The sequence below is a fragment of the Epithele typhae genome (genome assembly GCF_022376455.1).
Source record: "Epithele typhae strain CBS 203.58 chromosome Unknown BXZ73scaffold_4, whole genome shotgun sequence".
NCBI classification, from domain to species: Eukaryota; Fungi; Basidiomycota; class Agaricomycetes; order Polyporales; family Epitheliaceae; genus Epithele; species Epithele typhae.
The window spans coordinates 626,045-645,855 of NW_025954195.1; the positions used below are offsets into that span (position 1 = coordinate 626,045).

A 19,811-nucleotide genomic window follows, 5' to 3' on the forward strand; every position below is an offset into this window, starting at 1 on the left:
GCCCCAGGCCACCTATCGCACCGCCAGCCTGGCCCGCGCGCCCCCCCGCCGTCCACGCGCTCTCCTCGTCCCCGCCCCCCGCTGCCCCCGCCCCCCTGCGCACCCGCTGAACCCGCCGCGGCGTGCGCCCTGCCCCCGTCGCCCCGCGCAGAGACGTGCGCGGCCGCGAGCGGGAACGCGGCGGGGGCGCGCCTCGGGGGGACGCGGGGCAGCTCCGACGGCGCGCGCGGCTGCCTTTCTGGGGAGGTTCACAGGTGTCGCTCGCAGCCGAACTGAGGGCAGCCCTCATCTCGCCCTCGGGATCTGGCCGAATCCCCAGCCGAAGATCCTCTGCCCCGGCGCTCCCCGCGCTCGCGACTTACTTCTACTTATCGCCCGCGCGTTCCTGCCACCGTGCTCCGTCACCGCGTGCGCTCAACCCAATCACGCTCATGCTCGCACAGACCGTTTGTGTACGCCCGTCCATGGCCCTCCCCGTCCTGGCTACCACAGGCTGTGCTTCCTCGCTTCCCCCTCCACGCCTGACTCCCACCCCGGCCCGCCCTCGAGGGGCACCGCCGCCCGTTTCACGCTCGTCCGTTTCACGCATATGCAACCTCATTGTTTCTTCCGCCCCTTCCGGCCGCCGCTCGTGGCCGCCGCTGCTGGCGGCGTCGGCGTGAACGTGTCTTGGATCCCGAGCTTTGCCCTGCAGTCCTCGCAGTACCATTCGTCGGGCAGCGACGACCCCGGCTTCACGTTGATGCACGAGAGGTGGAACTGCAGATGACCCAAGCGGCCCCCGTCAGCCTCCCGACTGCCTTTGTGACGCCCGCGTGGCACACGCCCCCCGCGCTGCCGCCAGCAGAGAAAGGAAACTACGCGCACTCACCCACTGGTACCGGCAGCTTTCGTTGTCGCACGCGATCATCTGCGAAGGAACCACCGAGGTGAGCGCAGCCGACGAATCCGGGGACGGCCACCGCGCCTCGCGGGGAGCGGCGACCGCAGCCGCGGCACCGTCGGGCTCCAGAGACCAGCGACGCGACGCACCTCGCCATACGAGAGCTTCTGGCAGTAGCAGTACAGCTCCTGGTCTTCCGCGTCCGCGCCGTCCTCTCCGCCGTCCTCCATGTCGTCCTCCCCTTCCGCGTCCTCGTCATCGGGCCCGGCTGACGCATGCTTCCGACGCGAGTGCACAGGTGACTGCCGCGGGTGCACTTGGCGAGAGAGCCCCGAACGCTGCACACCCGACGCGCTCCCGTTGTTCGCGCTCGCCGCGACCGGCACCGGGCTCGGCAGCTTGATGACGGCCGACGACGGTACTGTCGTCGCCTGCCGGCGCTGTTCTGAATAACAAAGATATTAGCAAGACTCTTACACATCGCCATGCGCAAACACGTCGGACGAGGCTGCGTGGAGCGCTGCCTGCCTCGGAAGAGCTCGATGCAAAGACGAACAAACCCTTTATGCACGCAGGGCTGTGGTCGCAGCCGAGGCGATGAGCTGTCGAGCTAAAGATGAACAAAACACCTACTCTTCGGTGGCGGCGGGCCCGTGGGCGCTAGTGCTGGTGGGGTCTCAACAGGAGTCGCCACAGCGCTAGTCACGGCGGCACGCAAGCTGCTCTCCAGCTGCCGAACGGTGTCGTCGACGGTGGCCAAAAAGTGTTTGGTGGGAGGCAGTCCTGGTTCGTCACCCTGGAGCTTCAAAATCTTCTGGACATCATGCTGTAGGCGCGCCATAGCCCTTTCGAAGAGCTTGACGAGACGCGTGGCGAGCGCAACTTTCTCCCTAGATAGAACGCCTAGTTCCGCGTACATCGCGGCGACGGCGCCAGGTATCGCCTCCTGTTTGCCACCCAGGGCTTGCCCGGGTGCTTTGAGGGAGTGAGAAAAGTACTGGTGGGTCTTCTTTGCGAGACTGTCATGGATGACTGCAATGAATGGTAGCTCGGGTCAGCCGCCAATTGGCGATACACACACATTCGGCACTCGCCTTTTACTTGGTCGTCCAGGAAGCGAATCTCGCCTAGGATGAAAGCAGTCTCCTGCGGCAGGTTCTCTAGACCTGGACGGAAGCGGATTAGTGACGCTGGCCCTGAGCGTGGAACGTGGAGCACGACATAAGACGGTCGGAGTGGTCCTATCGGCGCGTGCGCGCGTGGCAACGGACTCACGGCCCCGGAGAAGCCGAGGGCATCGACAAGGGCAGCAGTCTCCATCGCAATACGACGGCGGGCACGAGGCGGAAGGGAGGCGTTCTCACTGGAAAGGTACTCGGTCGCGACGTTGGCGGCTTCCTCGAGGTTAGCGTTCATAGCGCCAAGTCGCGGTGGGGTGGCGGTTGGTGTTGGGGGACGGCGGTAGACTGGAGTTTAGTGATCGCACTTGGCTCCGCGGACGATGGGGCTGCAAGTCCGAGAAAGCGGTGCAGCTGAATGGAGGTGGGGAGGGGCGGGACGGGAATATCAGAGATCCCAGCCTGCGACCGCGGATGGCGACAAGAGGAGAGAGCAGAGGCGCGCACCCCCGCTGCGTTTAGTCGCCGGCGCGCCTGGCCGGTCACGGGGAGGCAGGGCGGGTCACATGCGAACGACGTTCCTGTGACGGTAGCAGCGACGGTCGTGGGAGGACGGGCGGGCGGGGCAATCCGCGGGTCTCGAGAGGCTCTTGCGGGGGTGCCATGTGGACCCCTCGCTTGGGCCTCTGCGGGATATCGTCGGTCCACGAGGCTCGCGCCGCTGCAGGGTCGCGCTCTCCTCGTATTCCAGCCGGCCGCACGCCGTCGCGATTCCCTTGCCTTGCCTTTCTCATTTGTCGCGCCCCACGGCCCAGCCCAAGCATGACTGTACGACCGTAGGATCCGGAGCCCTACCGACACCGTCGCCCGACCCCCACCTTGTCCGCATCCTCGCGATTTCGTCCGGGACGCTACACCCGCTCGGATACGCTGCCTCCGCTCCGGGCCCGTCAAAGCTGGAGGCCGCTCGTGTGGTGCGCGGCGGCCGTGCGGGCAGAGGTGTCACGCCCGTCGGCGGCCTCCCACCAACCGCAGGACGTACGTCCTGTCTGTCTTCACTCCAACCCCCTGCGGAGCCTGAGTGTTGCGTAAGTACGTTACCTACCGCACGGCCCTTCTAGCTCCTATTGCCGCCCTGTCTCAGCCCGCACGCGAAGGGGGGCGCGAAGGAGGGCAGCCTGTGCTTCTAACGGCGGCGTCCCTCGCGCGACGTTCTCACAGACGTTGCCCTCATCCCGAGCCCCCGCCTGACCCGCGGGCGTTGCCACATTCGCGCCTTCGCGCAATGTGCCGCACTCCGCCCCCGTCCACCTGGCCACCCTTTCACGCGCGGGGGCCCTGCCACATCTTGGCCCTTCGTGGCGTCTGTCCGGACGACGGATCCGGACAGGCCGTCGTTCAGACAAGCCGCCGGCCGCCCAGCGCACTCCGTTCGCAGACGGCGAGTGTCATACCAGGAACCGTTCCCACCGGAAGCCTGTCCGTATGTTTTCTGCTCTGCCGTGCGTACGTACACTGTGGCTGTCTTACGCACCATCCTCTCGACAGCTCGCGCCAGCCGCTCTCAAGTCTGGATGGGGCTGCGCAGATGCGGTATTTTCTTCGAGTACGTTCTATCTATGACCACATGCACGTTCTTTTTGCGACCCTGAGCCCTCGAGTGCGCTCGGGCCCATACGACCTTCCACCGACGGCCGCAATGAGCGCACCCAGTGTCAGAGGTGTCGTCATCGCGGTCGGCCCCCACGGCCAGGTCGGACATTGCTAGCTGCCCGAGCCGGCGAGTCGCGACGGCAACCGGAGGGCGACAGAGTCAGCGTGCCTCGCCCGTCGCGGGCGTGGAATGCGCCCGACGAGCTGCGTCAGGGCCACCGTGTGCGCGAAGCCCTGCGACTTCCCGAACGGGCTCGTCCGCCGACGGCGGCGACGGAGTCTCAGGACGAGCCTGAGAGCGCTGCCAGCTACGCCGTCCCCCCCCGTCTCGCGGGCGCGCTCCTGTCGCGTTTGGTGCGCCGGGCATTCCTCAGGCTTCAGGGCCCGGCCGCAGGGGTCGTTACGACACACGTCGGGCTGCTCTCGTCATGGACGTGGGGCGGGAGGAGGCAAAGGGCCCGCGCCGGGTGCGCTTCTGGTGGGAGAAGACGCAAGGTTCGCGGGACGCGATAACGAGGGGCGCGACGGCATGCGTCGGGTTCGTGGCAAGTTCCGGGCTCTTCGTGAACCTGCGCGGGGAGCGTCGCGCACGCGCGCGGGGGCGCGCCTGCCAGATGCGCACTGGTGGGCGCGATGGGCGTGCCGCCGCCCGGCTGGGGCAAAGTGAAACACGAAGAGCCCGGGGCCGGTCACGCCGCGCCTCCCGCACCGCGCTCTCCGACCCGCGAAGTCACGTCGCGAGACTGAATGCACGCGCACACCACCGCTCGCGCCTCCTCCCCGGGGCCCCAGCCGCGGGCTGCGACCACGGGGACACGGCCGAGGTCTCCATTTTTCCTGGCCTCGCTCGGCCGCGGGCTCTCACTACAGCGCAGCCAGGGCTGGCTCCACGGCAGCATCGCAATACATACAGCGACTGGACTCTGGAGTCTGAGAGTCGGCGTCGTACGTGGGCATTTAGCTATACGCGGAAGCGTCGCCGCTTGCGCCTTGCCGACGCCCTCCTCCCGGGCCAGGCGAGCGAAGAGGCCCACAGCGTCCGCGCCTTGCAGCTCGCCGTGGGGTGCGTGCGAGCCCACCGCGCCGTTAGTCATCGACGAGCGCGGGGCGCCTTCGCTGAATCCATGTCGGACGACGGCGCACGCCGCTCAAACCGTCCAAGGATCCGGAGTGCGCCTCTACGCTGCAGGAAACACATTCCGCACCCGCACTCACACACGGTTTCCGCCCGCCTCGTCCCCACTTGGGAAGGCGTGCGTGGACGTGCAGGGCCGCGAACCGCGTCCGCGCCCACCGCGCCCAGACCGAGTGCAGTCCGCGACCGTCGTTCCTCGTTTCGTTGCGTGTCATCCATAGGCCCCGAGCGCCTTGGCTCCTGCTGAGGAACCTTGAGGGACCCGGACTTGTGGGACATATTATCGCCCGCTTCTGAAACAAGTTGGCACTGGGCGAGTGAGACAACTGAGCATCGCCACAAGCTGTGCTCTGCCAGCCCCCTGGCGCACCACCGTCGTCCCGCCGGGCCCACCCCGGCGTTCTCCTTCGCTGCCTTCGCACGGCGGCGCTCGGGTGAGCGACCTCGTCCTCCTGCGCAGTTGCAGCATCAACGGGAAGCGGACGGCGCGGCACCGAAAGCATCCGTACGGCCATTTCATCCGTCCGGCCGGAGTTCGTCACCGGGGACGACCCCACATCGCAGTGCGTTGGTCCCGCGTGAGTGCTTTGAGGGGTGGTCTGACGCCAATTTGTCCGCTGCGGCCTGCGCGTAGTTTTCGTCAGCGCGAAAGCGTCGGGTTTCAGTCAGACGGCCGGGCTGCGACGGTCTGGGCGTCGGTACTCGATGCGTCAACTCCGTGTTTGAGCGTAAGCTGGGGTGGTCAGGAGGGGGTGGGGACCGTGAGCGGCAGCCGAGAGAAGTATGAACAGTGTTGTGGAGGATGTACCAACAGGCTTCGTTCGTTGATGGTCGGTGGTGCAAACCGCGCCCGCCGCGATGGTTTTCGAATGCTGTGGTCGTGTACTCTGAGTCCTGAGCGGCTGAGGAAGACGAGAGGGCGCACTGGAGACGCAGGTGGCCCGCGCACAGTGGTCCGAGAGATGTCGCGTTGGTGAGATGGGGGCGGGCAGTACTTGATAGAAGACAGCGTGAGTGCGGGAGTGCGTACCGGGATACTCTCTGCCGCCTGTTGCGGGCCGCGGAAGCATGAGCAGTGCGGCGAGATCTAGAGTTTGCCCCGCCAGAGAGATTCGATGTCAAGAAGTGATCCCGGACGTGAGCAAGCGTGCCCTGCCCGACGGCGTGGGTGCTCGGCCTGCACGCGGACAGGGACCGCTACCATACGCTCGACATTGATAGTGTTAGCGTTTTCGTAGCCTTCTCTGCGGCGCCGGCGTGGCACCACCCCATGGATGGCAAGTGGCTTCGCCTATACACCGGTGCGGTCCCATAACGCGTGCTGCCGATAGGTAGCCGCAGCAGCTGACGTGCTGGTCAGGCTGTACCTGTAGACAACCATCGAGAAAGCGAAAGCCTGTCAAGCTCAAGCGTGTCAGCTTCTCATGACAGGACCCCGTGCAGCATTCTGTCTCGCCAGTGATAGACAAGTGAGGCGGTCTTAGCTTCTTCATCCGACCCGCCGCGCGTTCCGAGGACCTGCATCCCGACGTGCAGATACATGTTCCTCACCTTTGCGTCGCCGTCGATGTCGGTATGTCATGGTGCAGCAGCAATCTCCGAACGTCTTTTGAATTCCCGGGGAGACCCTGCGAATGAGACCCTCAACGGTCGTTTGTACCAAATTGCCGGCATAGATCCCCCGGTGAGAAAGCGCCAGTCCGAAGACGGAGAGGTCAGGGCATACCGGCTGCCGGCGGAGGACGGCAGAGGGCTGGAAGGACAGGCTGCTGGAACTGAACCGCACGGCCCAGACAGCAGAAGAATGGGCGTTGTCGACTGCGTTCTGTCGGATTGTGTGCTCGAAGACTGGAGGTCGTGCGCGCGCAGGATGTGATGGTTGTCGGCGAACAGAGCGATGACGCTCCCTGATCAACTCCGGTGATGCGGGTTTCAATCGAGGCTTTCGGAGTCTGAAGTAGAGGTAATCGGCATGAAACCTCCGCTTACCACACGGGCTATAGTGGATAGTCGCGGTCTAGAACTTGGTTTACGGAGGTTGTTGCGAGCTAGCGCCACGATGATGGCTGTTTCGTCCCTGGCGCAGACGCGGCGCGGGGTGCACCGTCCGGCCGTCCACCTCGACATCTTCACCCGTCACCTCGACGCCGCCATGGCTGGCCTGCGGGTGCCCCATTCGCCATGGAGGGCTCTGCCTCTACTTCTCCTCCTCACCTGCTTCACTTCTCTCTTCTCGCGCGCCACCGCCCAGCCTGCAGTTCTCCAGTTCTCAGACTGCTTTTCCGACGCGAACACCACACAGAAGCTCTCCGTCTCCACTGTTTACGCCCAATTCTTCCCCGAATCTGCCAGCGGCGCATATCTTAGCCTCACAGTAATCGGCACGAATCCGGAGACCATCATCTCGTCGTCGGATGGCCCAAACCCCGTTGCCAGTACGTCTGCTCCACTGATGCATTATGGAATGTAGTTTCTGACACTTGCCACCTCCTTAGCGACCCTATTCACGACAACCGAACTACTCACCTTCCAAGAACCTGTTGCAAACAGCAGTTCGTTCTTCTGCGAGGCCTTACGTTCGACAAACGCCTCACAAGTTCCCGCGAACTCCACCGCCTTTTGCCCGTTCGCCCCCGGGCCCTATGCGTTCTCGTCCGCCGTCCAAATTGCGCCTGGCTACGAGCTGGCCACGTACGACACGCGACTACGCGCACTCGATCCATTCCAGAACGAGCTCCTATGTCTCGATGTGAACACGACCATGCTCATCCCCGGCCCCGTGAACTCGGTGTACGGACACGCGCATATAATCTTCTGGTGTACCGTCGCCCTCGCCCTCGGATACTGGATCGTCGTGGGCGTCGCGCGCATCGTGGCCGCGTGGGGACGTGGGTCGGCGACGGCAGGGAATGGAGTGTTGGCCAGGATCGACAGTGTGGGGTTCGTTATGGCGAGTGCATTGAGTGGCGAGAAGTTTGCGAGCGCCCCCGCTCTCATGCGATTCTGTACGTCCCCCTTTCTTCGTCGCGCTTTTCTTCTACGTCGCAAGAGTCGCGTTCTCATGTCGTTGTGTAGGCACACCGTCCATGCGAGACATCATTTTCCATACGCAATGGTGCGCTGCCTTGTCCATGGTGGCCGTTCAGTGGCCGATGTTCGCATGTGAGTAGCCTGGTCTTGAAACATAATGCATTGCTTATACCGGAATACAGACCCGATACTCTCCCAGGCGGCATGGTCAACCCTTGCCTTCAGTGAGTGGTTATCGTTTGTCAGCCGGTGCATGGTAACTCAACGTCGATGCAGATATCACGATCACCCAAGGCAAAAACTCAGATCAATTCCACTGGAACCCACTTGCAGTGCCGTCGTTCGACCCACCTTCCAATTTCGCTGCACAATTGACCAACCCCTCTTCTGGAATCTATGTCAACAGCGATGCGCCGAACTTGATCTTCCAATTGCCCGACAACGCCACTTCTGGAATGTCGTCCTTTGCCTATTCGGTTGGTCTTCGCCCACAAGACCTCTTCCCCATATCCATGTCGCTGTTCTTGGCCATTCTGGCCGCGACGATCGTGCTCAGTGTATTGGTTTCGGCGATGGACTGGCTCTTGTCCGTCTTCAGCGATCCCAATGCAGGTGCTCCACCAGCTGCCGGTCTCGGAGGTTCCCGTAGCCCCCGCTATTCCTCGGCCAGCAAGGACGTGCTCGATGGTGTCGGCAACAATGTGACTGTGGACGAGAATCGGTCCCTTAACGGCCATTTTCTATTCTCCCGCTCAGCTAGGCTCCCGACAGGCCGTTCGTGGTGGCGTTCCAGGGGCAACTTCGCCTCCTTCCATGGGAGCGCACTGCAAGGGAACCTCATTCGAGTTCTCATGCTCTTCCACCTCCCTATTACCATTTTCTCATGCTATCACCTGAGTCTCCACGGTCAAGTCTCAACCACCTCCCTCGCCCTTGCTGCGCTCTCGTTCGCGTCCTTATCCGTCCTCCTCCCAGCCCTTCTCGTCCTTCGTCTCACGTTCACGAGGACAAGCAAGCTGTACGACGAAACGTGGACTCTCCTTTCCCTCGGGCCGCTATACAATCACTACAGGCACGGTTCCCAGCTCTTTGCCTGCACCCTCTTCGCCATCAACATCGCGTTCGGCGTCACTATCGGCTTCGGCCAGAGGAGTGGAACCGCGCAAGCCGTCATAATTCTCGTGGTCGAGGTCGCCGCCGCCCTCGGTACCAGCATTTGGCTTCCTTGGGGCCAAGGCGCGAGCATGGGCTTGATCAGCTTCCTCTTCTGCGTGGGCAGAATAGTTATCGCGGTCCTTCTCGTTATCCTCACCCCTGTCGTAAGCTTCTTCCTTCCTCCTCCGCTTTACATCGGCTCACGGTGTCTCCGACAGGTCTCCATCGGTCCGGGGCCCGCTCAATGGGTCGCGTATGCTATTCTGTTTATTCTGGGGCTTGTATACCTCGCGTTCTTCCTGATGCTTGTCATGAAGATTCTCGAGGCCGTCCTGCGAATAGCCGGAGGAATAGGGTTCACGAAGAGTCGACATGTTGTCGATAGTGGCTTACTCGGGACCATGGGACTCATGGGCTGCTGTGGTCCCCGGCAACGCCGACGATCCAGCCGCGGCTACCGCCCAACGAGCAACCGCCAACCTTCCAGCCTTGCGCTCTCCAAGCCTCAGCCGCCGTTCAAGGACCACACGCCGCCATCGTCGGGTCCGCCGTCGGTGCTCCGCCCCGAGCACGCGATGCAGCCGTACAAGGAGGACAGCGACGACGAGGGCGGGTTCATCATGGCCGCCTGGCACGAGGAGCGCGCCTCCCCGGCCCCCGAGGCCCCCAAGTCGGGCTTCTCCAGGGTCGCGGGCGGGCGCGCGAACTTCGACACCCCGTACGCGATCGCGTCGGGCTCGCAGCAGACGTTCCCCTCGGTCGAGCAGCGCGCGCCCGGGTCGAGCGCGTTCGCCCACGCCGACGACTCGCCCCCGGGCACGCCGTCCATGGTGGGCAGCGGCCGCGCGCTGCCCGCGGGCGCGATGCCGCCGTCGCATGCGCACACGCGGACGAAGAGCCAGACGGCGGTGATCGAGGTGCTCGCGCCCGAGGCGCAGGCGGGCCTCAACGCGGCGGCCGTGGCCGCGGCGACGCCGCCCAAGAAGAAGTTCTGGTACAACCGCAAGAAGAACCGGAGGCTGAGCGAGAGCGACGTCGCGCTGGACTCGTCGCCCGCCGCACCGCCCCCTGCGGAGGACGCCGGGCGGTCGTTCGTCGTTGTGCGCAAGGGGCGCCAGGGGGTGCCCTCACAGAACTCCGCCACGAGCGCACCGATGGGCGGTCCTGCGGACGAACACGGCCGACGATCGTTCACGGTGCTGAGAGGCCCGGCGCAGTCGAGCTCGTCCACTCCCCACCCATAGCGGGCTCTCGTTACCACATGGGTTCTGTCTCCTCGCTGTCGTTGTTATCGTTCCCGCTACTTACCCCGCCCGGTTATCTATATGCCTCGTAGCGTACGTTCGTGTTTTCCCTCCCTCCGACTCTCTTTCCAGATGTGGGACATTATAGCATTCGTGCGCGCTGTGCACCTTGGACTTGCACATTAACTATACATTGTTTCCTCCTCTCCACAATCCGTAGCCACCACCACTGTCCATGTACCTGTAGCACTCGAATGGCTAGGTCCACGTTACTCGAAATCTTCGAAGCCGTCGTCAAAGTCGGCGCTCCCGTCTCCGAGCCAGATCACCCGCCAGTCTTCGGCGCCCTTTTGGACCCAAGCGTACAGCCCATCCTGGGGCGGACGTCGCGGATATCCTTCCTCCGACTCATCCGTGGTGTAACTTGAGGTCGAGTACGAGCGCGACAGCCCCGCTCCAGGGATGAACGGCTGGTCCCAGTGGCCCCCCGACAGGAGCAGCCCCGCCGCCCCGCCCGTGTCCGCCTGCGCCCGGAGCGGCTCCTGCGCGCGCCCCTTGCCCTTGCGCTCCGAGAGCTGCGCGAGCGGGATCTCCTGCACCTCCACGCCGTCCTCGCCGAACGCGACGACCTGGAGGAAGGGCGCGTCCATGCTGTTCGGGTCGACCGCGTCCGGGTCGTCCGCCTCGGGCGCGCACACGCGCACGGCGACGTGCGTCGGCGGCGCAGACCAGACGAGCACGCGGTACGGCGGCAGCGCGGCGAGCCTGGACGGGAGCGGGAAGGGCACGAGGTGCGACTGGCGGCCGCGCGTGAGGAGGTACATCTCCGTCGAGCGCCCGCGCGCGGTCGACGGCGGGATAAGGACGTGCGCGGGGCGGGCCCACGCCGCCTTCTCCTTCGCGAACGCGCGGCCGTCCCAGGACGCGCGTGAGTGGCGGACGGAGGCGCCGCCGGCGGAGGACGCGGACGAGGGGGACTGGGCGCCGAGCGCGGACTGCTGTGCGGCCCAGTTGTCCTCGTAGAGCTCGATCTCGCCGACGGCGGAGTCGGCGATACGGATCGTGCCTGCCTTCTTGTCGAAGGTGACGAAGAGGGTGAGCTGTGTTGGGTAGTTGGTGCGCAACTGCGCCGCGCTGTAGGAGACGACGCGCTGGTGTCGCGCCACATGGGAGTCGAGCGCGGTCGCGCGGGGGTAGATGTCGGACGGGCTGCGGGACATGTTGTCGGCGACGGACTGTTGGACGAACATGACGCTTTTCGGTGGTAGAGGGGTGTAAAACTCCTACAGGACAGGCGTGAGGAGCTGGCTCTGCCGGCCCACGGTGACATCCAGACGCACCTTCGTGAAGCGGAAAGCGCGTTCGCCCTTCGGGGCTTCGTACAATAGAACCGACGACTTCGTGGCGATGGCAAGGAAGACACCACCTGGGCCACGCTGTGCTTCATTTCGGTATATGTCGTAGCCAAGGACTGCATTGTTGAGCAGACGCGACCCCGTTGATGCTAGTGGTGTATAGTTTGTAGCCCATCGTAACGGTAGCTCGTTGACCACGTCCCAATCTGAATCGACCGAATCTGTGCGCGATACCGGTGGTGGCGCCTTTCCTTTCCCCTTGGTAGGTGAAGTGAAGATGCTGGACAGAGAAGAGTGTGACACATGTGAGTCGTGCTTCGACGTTGTGTTCAGCTGCGATCCGTTGTCGAGGACCAGATTCTTCAGACCCTTTGCGATCGAACTGGTAGAACGAGGGATTTTCTTTGGCAGGCCATAAGAATTCTTGCTTTGTGAAGCACCTCGCATGTCTAGAGGACGCACAGAACCCTAATCATTACGCAGCTGTCAGCTATGCATCAAAGCAAAGCATAAGGTTCGTCCAAATTCCTCCAGCAGAACGCTGGTCAATTCGAACGCATGATTGAGTCGCAATACGGTGTGCACATTGTTCCGTCGACGCTCAATGGTGACTGCGACTGTTTAGATGGACACCAACAATCTGTCATCATGGCTCTTTGGCTTCATCGAGAAAGCATTGGACCAAGTTCGGGACAAATAGAATGAAGGACTAACCTTCTGCGCTACAGTCCACTTCGCGAGACTGACCAGACTCGCCAAATTATACATCCGTAAGATCCTGGGCTCTTCTTGATCTTTGGATGAATCCACGGAGGTGCCAACTAGGACAAGAACAACTCCCTGAGGAGTACCCTCTCCAGTGCTCTCGGACTCCAGTATGGTCATCTGATGCACACTGAAAGATACAACTCAACCCAATACGTTTGCATCAGGGGGACGTACTCACCCTTCACCCTCCCATATTACTCTCGCCTCAGCATCCATGGGCCCCTTGTCGTCGCCGTCGAAGTCGTCTGGACTATCACTGCGAGGAAACATGTCAAGGACCGACAGCCCGTCATCGTGTCCTATGAGCAGCAAATGATGGTTCGTTATGGGTAACAGACATCGGATGGGCGATGTTGAATGAGGGAGAAACCGCGAGCCAAAGTTATACAGCTTCAGACGCGAAGGTGGTATAGACTCAGGGATGAGCGACGCAGGCGGCTCAGGGTACTTGGAGTGCGTGAACGGCGATGCTGGTATGCTGTCTGTAAAAGAGGTCTGGAGGCGCAGTTGCGGGTGCATGTGGTAAGAGGAGGGTGCGGACGAATACATGGAGGATGGATATCCCGAGGGTACAGAGAGCATAGAGGCGTACGGACTTGGGCCAGGGGGGATTTGGATGAACGACGAGTGGGTAGATGCATATATTGACGGTGGATTTGAAGGCCCGCCGTACGACGACGCGGACACCGATGGGTTCGTGGAAAACATCGAGTAGGGAGGTCCATTCTGGTCTTCTGGCTCGGGTGGTGGCTGGTCAATCTACAGGAACGAGGTCAGACTGGGGCGGAACAAAGAGGCGGTGGTGCGGTCACTCACATTCCAGCCGCGCAGTCGTCGCCGTTCGCGCTCTGCTGGGGTGATGTCGTTATATCGTTCGGCAGCTCTAGTAGAGGAGCAGACTGGTTCAGCGCCGGGCGGCTCGGCAGAGTGATCACACGCACCTCTTCTCTATCCATCCTCTCCAGCGGCCGAATCTGCCCGGAATATTCATTTCTGTATAGTTGCATGATGGCACGAAACATACCTTGAGTTTGGACCGTGCTGTTCGGCGAGATCGTCGTATGTCGGAAGTGCGTCCCCGGCACCCGATTGGTCTTGTTCGGGAGCGGGAGGGAGGTTGTAGGAATCGGACATAAGGCCTACACAGCGACAAAACGTTTCGGTCGATCGGTGTTCGATGGGGTCGGGGTTGTGAGTGAAGAGGATGAGGGAGAAGGAGCATGGGCAGAATGCGCGGTGCGCCCTGCACGGAGCTCGGCGCGCAGTGGCGGTTCCGGGCGTTGTCCGCCAGCGGCGATCCACTGCGCAACGGCTGTCTCCATGTTCATGTCACACCGTTTTCTCATGTCCCGCCATTCGCCGCCGGTTCGGATGAGTGCAACCCCAATGACCACGCAATACAATCAATGGCATACATATATCATATGATATATCAACATGTGTGCATGTCGACGCCCTCGACGACTACTACATTGATCTGACTTGGCAGAAAATACCTACGACTCATCGTTTTTGAGCCCTGCCAGTGGAACCGGAACGCTCAATTATTCAGGCAAGACGATGAGGACAATAATCCAGTTTAATTGATCTAGACTACAAGCCGTAGCACTTCAATTTCACTTGCGACAACTCGACTCGGAACGTCCGAAGCATAGGCACATATATCCTACATGATCCTACATGAATGCACTTGATCACCAGTACGTGAATGAAATTGATCATCGACATCAAGCGTACCACTACGCTGGAAATCTCCACGAATGGCCTAACGCGGGCCATTGAGTCTTGTCACATAGCGATTATTGGTCCACAGAACGAGCATGACGAGGGGCAAACATGAGGTGGAAGTCGCTGCTCCTCGAAAGAGCGTGTAGAGCTGCGGCGATACTGACGGTGGGGCCGAAGGGGTCGTGGACGGCCCAAATGTGAGCTTCGGCGAGCTGAGCTTTGCGGGTTCCTCAAAATCCGCGCCGCGTCCACAAACGGGCTGTCCGTCCGGTCCCTCGACGATTTGAGCCCAGGAGAAGGATGAGGGGAATGAGGGACGGGGTGAGGGGATGTGGCCAATGACCCCAGCCGCAGGATCGACGATGGAGGGAGGAGAGCTGGGTTGAGGAGAGCCTTTTCGTCAAGCACGACTGGTTGAGGTATTCCCTGTGACACTGATATAGTCATCTGGTTGTACGTTCGATTAGTCTGGATGAACGTTTGATTGAGGGTACATACAGGGCGTCGGTCGACAGGAAGTACAGGGGGATTGACGTAGGGGCATCCTGGCCTAGGATGTCCATTCCAAGGCCGCCGACGGCGATGTTGGGGTGCCCGTGCGCGTTGGTCGTTGTCTCGGAATAGGTGGCGGGGTATTCGAAGCATTCGGTTCGGAGGTACCTATGAGTGAAGGAGAATGGAGGGATAGGATGAGGCCGGTGCTCGAGGGCTGGCAAGAGCACAAAGCCTGTTGACAACTCCATATATCAGTAAGGGTTTATCACCACGTGCATACTTTCCACAGGTTCCCGTTTCCTTTGTTTCGAGACTAAAGAGTGCATGGAAAAGAGACAAACCCTCAACTTGTCTGGAGGGTAATTTGGTTGCTTTACAGCGCTTCAACGTCGCGGAGAGTATCGTTGAGACAACATAGTCAAGAGCGAATAATACTGCAACAAACTTTGTTGTCGTTGCGGCGTTGCTGACAACCTGAAGGCAAACGGTCTCGATTCATGACCGTAGAGAACAAGGAAGTAACAGCAGTGCCGGAAACGCTCACGCTCCGGGCCGAACGCAGCCGTGACTGTAACACAATTTTGACTTGGACCGGGGGCATGGAGAAAGGGTGCAGTCTTTAGACCGACGCTCACGCGCACCCCCACCCGCTTCCACACCCTTGAGTCTTGGGTTCTCTCTGCTTCGCGCTCTGTGTACGACTCCGGAATGGCCAAAGGCTCTCAGCTTACGCAGCTCAAGAGCGCTCTCCACCAGGCCGGCCTCACACACCAACCTCAGGCCGGGAAGAAGCGCAAGCGTGCCGCTCCTACTGAGGTTGACAAGCGGAAGAAGGCAACGAAGCTCAAAGCGATCCAGCAAGAGCTCAACCCATTCGATGTGAAGGTCACGAAGTTGAAGCACGACGTCGGAGGCAGGAAAATCATTGGAACTACGGGCCGACCTGCGCAAAGCAAACAAGCAGGCATCGAGCAGGCACGTACACATTAAAGCTCGGAGGAGGACGGGACTCTAATTTATGTGCTTGTCACAGAGGAAGAAGACTCTGTTGAAAGAGTTCGAGCAGCGGGACCGTGCTGGCGGGATCATTGACCGACGGTTCGGTGAAAATAACCCTACCATGACTCCGGAGGAGCGTATGCTTGAGCGTTTCACCCGGGAGCGGCAGCGTACATCGAAAGGCGTTGCGTTCAACCTAGAAGATGAGGACGAACTCACCCATTACGGTCGAAACCTATCTAAGCTGGACGACTTCGACAATGTCGGGCTTGGTCTGGACGATGAGGAAGAGGACGATGGTACGTCTGTCGCGCACGGGTCATTCTAAGCAAGGTGGCCAACCCTCTATACAGCTGGACCTCAGGCCGCGAAAGCACACTTCGGCGGCTTTGACGATGAGGTAGAAGATGAGGACGAGGATGGAGTGGGTTCCAGCAATCCGGAACTTGCTACATGTTCTGATCATTTTCGCTAGCCACCACATAAGAAGTCCAAATCGGAGGTCATGGCAGAGGTTATTGCAAAAAGCAAGGAGCATAAAGTGCGTCTGTGTCTTCGTATTTTCATGTGTATATCTAAAGCCGTGCCTCAAGATGATGCGGCAAACGCAACAAGAAGAGGACGAGAATATGCGACATGAGCTTGACCAAGAGCTCGATTCAATCCGATCCTTGCTTTTCGCCACCCCTGCCGTTCCGTCAACGGAAGTTCAACCTTCCTCCCCAGCTCTCCCCCATCCTGTCGCTGTGCCTGTGGAAGACGACGACAAGCAATACGATCAGTATGTTCGTGAATTGGCCCTTGACCGGCGAGCAAAGCCAAAGGACCGGACAAAAACGGAGGAGGAGATTGCGCGCGAGGAGAAGGAGGCGTTGGAGAAGGCCGAGAGACGGCGCATTCGGCGTATGAACGGGGAAGAGAGCGAAAGTGACGACGAGGGGAAAGGAAGGCGCCAACAGGCTCGTTCTCGCGGCGGCGATGACCTCGACGATGACTTCCAAAACAGGGAGGAGTGGAATGGTCTAGGAGTAGGGCTTGGAGATCAAGACGCGCGCCTCCATGCCTCAGACGATGGTGAGGCAGAAGAAGACGAGGGGAGCGAAGACGATGATGACGACGACGATTCCGAAGGAGAGGATGACGATGAAGACGAAGACGCCGTATCAGTTGCTGGAGAATTCGAGAGCGCGGAGGAGGATTCAGGTGAAGAGGATGGCGAGGAAGGAGACACGACCGCGTTGGTTCAAAGTAGGCGCAAACGCCCCGTACGAACGTCAAACGCTACGAAGGAACTGCCATACACCTTCCCTTACCCCGAAACTCACGACGAATTTCTGGAAATCGTGGAGAATGTCGACGATCAGGATATTCCTGTTGTTGTCAAGCGTATTCGTGCCTTGCATCATCCTAGTTTGGCAGAGGACAACAAGTTCAAGCTCCAGGTGAGTTGCACGTGTTTACTGGTGAGCATATGTTGACGTTTCCCGCACAGAACCTGAACACCGTTCTCATCGAGCACATACTCTACATCACCGCACCTCCGACTCCTCGTTTCAATGTTTTGACGTCGCTCCTTCCTCATCTCGCCGCCCTCACCAAGTCATATCCTATCCAGTCCGCAGAAGCCTTCGTCGAAAAGCTCGCGTTGATGCACAAGAACCTCAAGCGTGGACTGTCAAAAGGGCCTAACTCACAAGATGCCAAGACATGGCCCGGTCTCTCCGAGCTGTCTCTCCTCCGCGTGATCGGTCGGATTTGGCCAACCAGTGACATGAATCATCCGGTCATCTCCCCAGCGAGATTATTGATGGGTGCATATCTGGGGCTCGCTCGTGTTCGATCTTTGCAAGACATCGCCAGTGGTCTCTTCCTCTGTGGCCTATTCCTGCAATACGAGAAGCTCTCGAAACGATTTGTTCCTGAAGCAACGAATTTCCTGGTGAACTCCTTGTTGCAAATTGCTCCACATCCCTATGACACGGCAGTTGCTATACCTGGAACCTTCTCGACGCAGGACTTCAAGACATCGTTGACGATTCCTTTGTCCTTGGGAAAGAAGGCGAAGACATTGTCTGCCAACAAGCCGGACCTTGCGCGATGCATCTGCGCCAATGACCTGGGCGAACAAGAGAAAGTCGACCTCCTTGGTCTCACACTCGAGCTTCTGGGAAGATACGCGGACCAGTACAAGAGTCTTGACGGCTTCATTGAGCTATACACCCCCATTCACAATATCTTGGAATCTGTCAAGGAGGCCAGTTTGCCGTCAGACCTAGTGGTGTGTTGTCACTTTCGGGACTCCCGATACGGAGCGTACTAATTTTCATTTCCAGACACGACTACAATCCTTGCGGGACACGCTTGGTCGCCTGCTCAAATTTGCGCTTCAGTCCCGCAAACCACTGCTGTTGCAGGCGCACAAACCGATCCCGATCCCTACTTACGTCCCCAAGTTCGAGCAGACAAGTTCCAACTATCTCCGCAACCGCGATCCGGATCACGAACGCAACGAGGTGGCGAAGTTGCGCGCACAGCTCAAGCAGGAGCGCAAAGGTGCGATCCGCGAGCTGCGCAAGGACGCCCGCTTCCTCGCGACGGAGCAGTCGAAGAAGCAGAAGGCAAAGGATCAGGTGTACCGCGACAGCATGAAGCGCGTCTTTGGCACTTTGGAGAGCGAGCGGGCAGAGGAGAAAGCGATGGAGCGCGAGAAGTCGAAGGAGAAGCGACGGGGAGGACGCAAGTAGTGCTAGCTTGTGCTTCGTATTGTTGTCGCGATTGTATTTTCGTTGCATTGGTGACTTAACAAACTTTCAATGAGCCCTCTCGGAGAGGAACGTGATCTGCGCGCTAGTGGAACGCGTCGCGACTCGCGTCAACGGTGCCACCGACGCGTCCTGACTCCCGTCAAGGTTTTCCTTTTTTCATCCACCGCCTACCCGTACCTTCATCTCAATCGCGTCTATAATGATACGGTCATGAGTTCTCAAGCCCCTTCATCAACTTTGATCCCACCCACATTCCAGGAGAATGGAGCTCCTGCCCAATTCCTTGAGTGGCTGGTGGGGCAGAAGAGCAACCTCATCGGAACTCTAGAAGATGTGACCAAGGAAACACGCTCAGATTGGATAAGGACAGTGGCAAGTCTTCTAGCTATCCTCGCGATCTCCCCTCCCCAAGGACTAGACACAGAATGGGACGCAATGCACGAGCAAGACGCATACATCGAGGCCGCATCCTCCGTTATTGAGATCGCCGCGAAGCATGTCCCTTCCCTTTTCTGTGGAGAAGAGAGACTTGCACAAGCACTGCTGCTTGTTCTGGCGAATCTCTGCTCGATCTTGGACCTCTGGATTGATCTGAACCCCCTTCCACATGCAAGATACCTCGCACCGGACGCGCTCTACGACGCAGTGTCCTCCGCCGCGTCTGCGGTTCTGCGGTCCCTCGGAGATGATGGGAGCCCCCAGGCAAGTTCCAAATCTCAACAGAAGACGAGGGAGCTCGTTACTCGATGCTTACACGTTGTTGACGGTATGTCACCGTTTTACTAAAGCTCGTGTATGCGTGTGCTGAGATGACTTTAGACCTCTTGTTTTCTCCCGACACCCGCGAGTACCCTATGTCGCTGGAGCTCATCTCAGACCCGGATGTTCTCCAGTATATTGGCGAACATTCCAGATTAGCTGTAAGTCAGGAACGTCCCTCGAACGCGTTCACGCACTGAGACAAGGTTGCTCAGCCTACCTGTGTCGAGATCCGCTCTCCTGAGCAAGTCCCTCTCGTAGTCAGCTCGCTGCTGGACATGTGCTTGAAAGCCTTCGACTCCACTTCTTGCAACTACTGGTTGATGATGGACCTCGTCCGGGACACTGGCCAGCATGCGCAGAGGATTTACGATCACCTCTTCCTTTCTTGTTTCAGTCCCGGAGCCATAAGGCCGCGCGCCCTGTCAAGACTATGCAAGGCTATATCGTTGTTTGCCACTCCGTGCTTTCCCAGGACCGCAGAGATTTGCTGGACCAGGATGCTGTCCTTCCGTTTGGAAAGAGGCCCCGAAGCCTCTTGGAATGCATCGGAATCAAGTCTCGCAGAAAGTCTTCGAACCTCAAAACTGGTTCCTCGCAATCAGTCCGATATTACGATGATCTGTCGTTCACTGAAAGCCGAAGAGTGGGGTGAAGATGGACGGACCTTGCGAGTGAGATACCTCTGGGTCATGCGTTAGACAGAGCTAATATTAGCTATACA

At 60.0% G+C, this 19,811-nt stretch overlaps 4 protein-coding genes across 4 annotated transcripts; 2 read left to right on the forward strand and 2 right to left on the reverse strand.

The window, feature by feature from the left end:
• Nucleotides 1-597: 597 nt before the first annotated feature.
• On the reverse strand, nt 598-2,299 carry BXZ73DRAFT_87583 (uncharacterized protein; the record flags this gene model as incomplete). Its single annotated transcript, XM_048024635.1, has 6 exons — nt 598-759; nt 872-910; nt 1,033-1,328; nt 1,517-1,915; nt 1,963-2,049; nt 2,248-2,299. 6 exons carry the CDS (start codon nt 2,297-2,299, stop codon nt 598-600), a joined length of 1,035 nt encoding a protein of 344 aa, XP_047882019.1.
• Nucleotides 2,300-6,941: 4,642 nt separating this feature from the next.
• On the forward strand, nt 6,942-10,218 carry BXZ73DRAFT_40772 (uncharacterized protein; the record flags this gene model as incomplete). The annotated part of the gene is made up of 6 exons (XM_048018641.1): nt 6,942-7,224; nt 7,285-7,794; nt 7,865-7,951; nt 8,002-8,043; nt 8,096-9,138; nt 9,193-10,218. The coding sequence occupies 6 exons, from the start codon at nt 6,942-6,944 to the stop codon at nt 10,216-10,218; spliced, it is 2,991 nt and encodes a 996-aa protein (XP_047882020.1).
• A 269-nt stretch (nt 10,219-10,487) lies between these two features.
• BXZ73DRAFT_40085 (uncharacterized protein) lies at nt 10,488-13,475 on the reverse strand (the record flags this gene model as incomplete). Its single annotated transcript, XM_048018502.1, has 7 exons — nt 10,488-11,501; nt 11,559-12,041; nt 12,288-12,468; nt 12,520-13,075; nt 13,121-13,224; nt 13,283-13,315; nt 13,366-13,475. The coding sequence occupies 7 exons, from the start codon at nt 13,473-13,475 to the stop codon at nt 10,488-10,490; spliced, it is 2,481 nt and encodes an 826-aa protein (XP_047882021.1).
• A 1,797-nt stretch (nt 13,476-15,272) lies between these two features.
• On the forward strand, nt 15,273-18,307 carry BXZ73DRAFT_87585 (Nop14-like protein; the record flags this gene model as incomplete). The annotated part of the gene is made up of 7 exons (XM_048024636.1): nt 15,273-15,539; nt 15,598-15,862; nt 15,917-15,987; nt 16,039-16,104; nt 16,157-17,005; nt 17,056-17,841; nt 17,897-18,307. The coding sequence occupies 7 exons, from the start codon at nt 15,273-15,275 to the stop codon at nt 18,305-18,307; spliced, it is 2,715 nt and encodes a 904-aa protein (XP_047882022.1).
• Between the last annotated feature and the right edge of the window lie 1,504 nt (nt 18,308-19,811).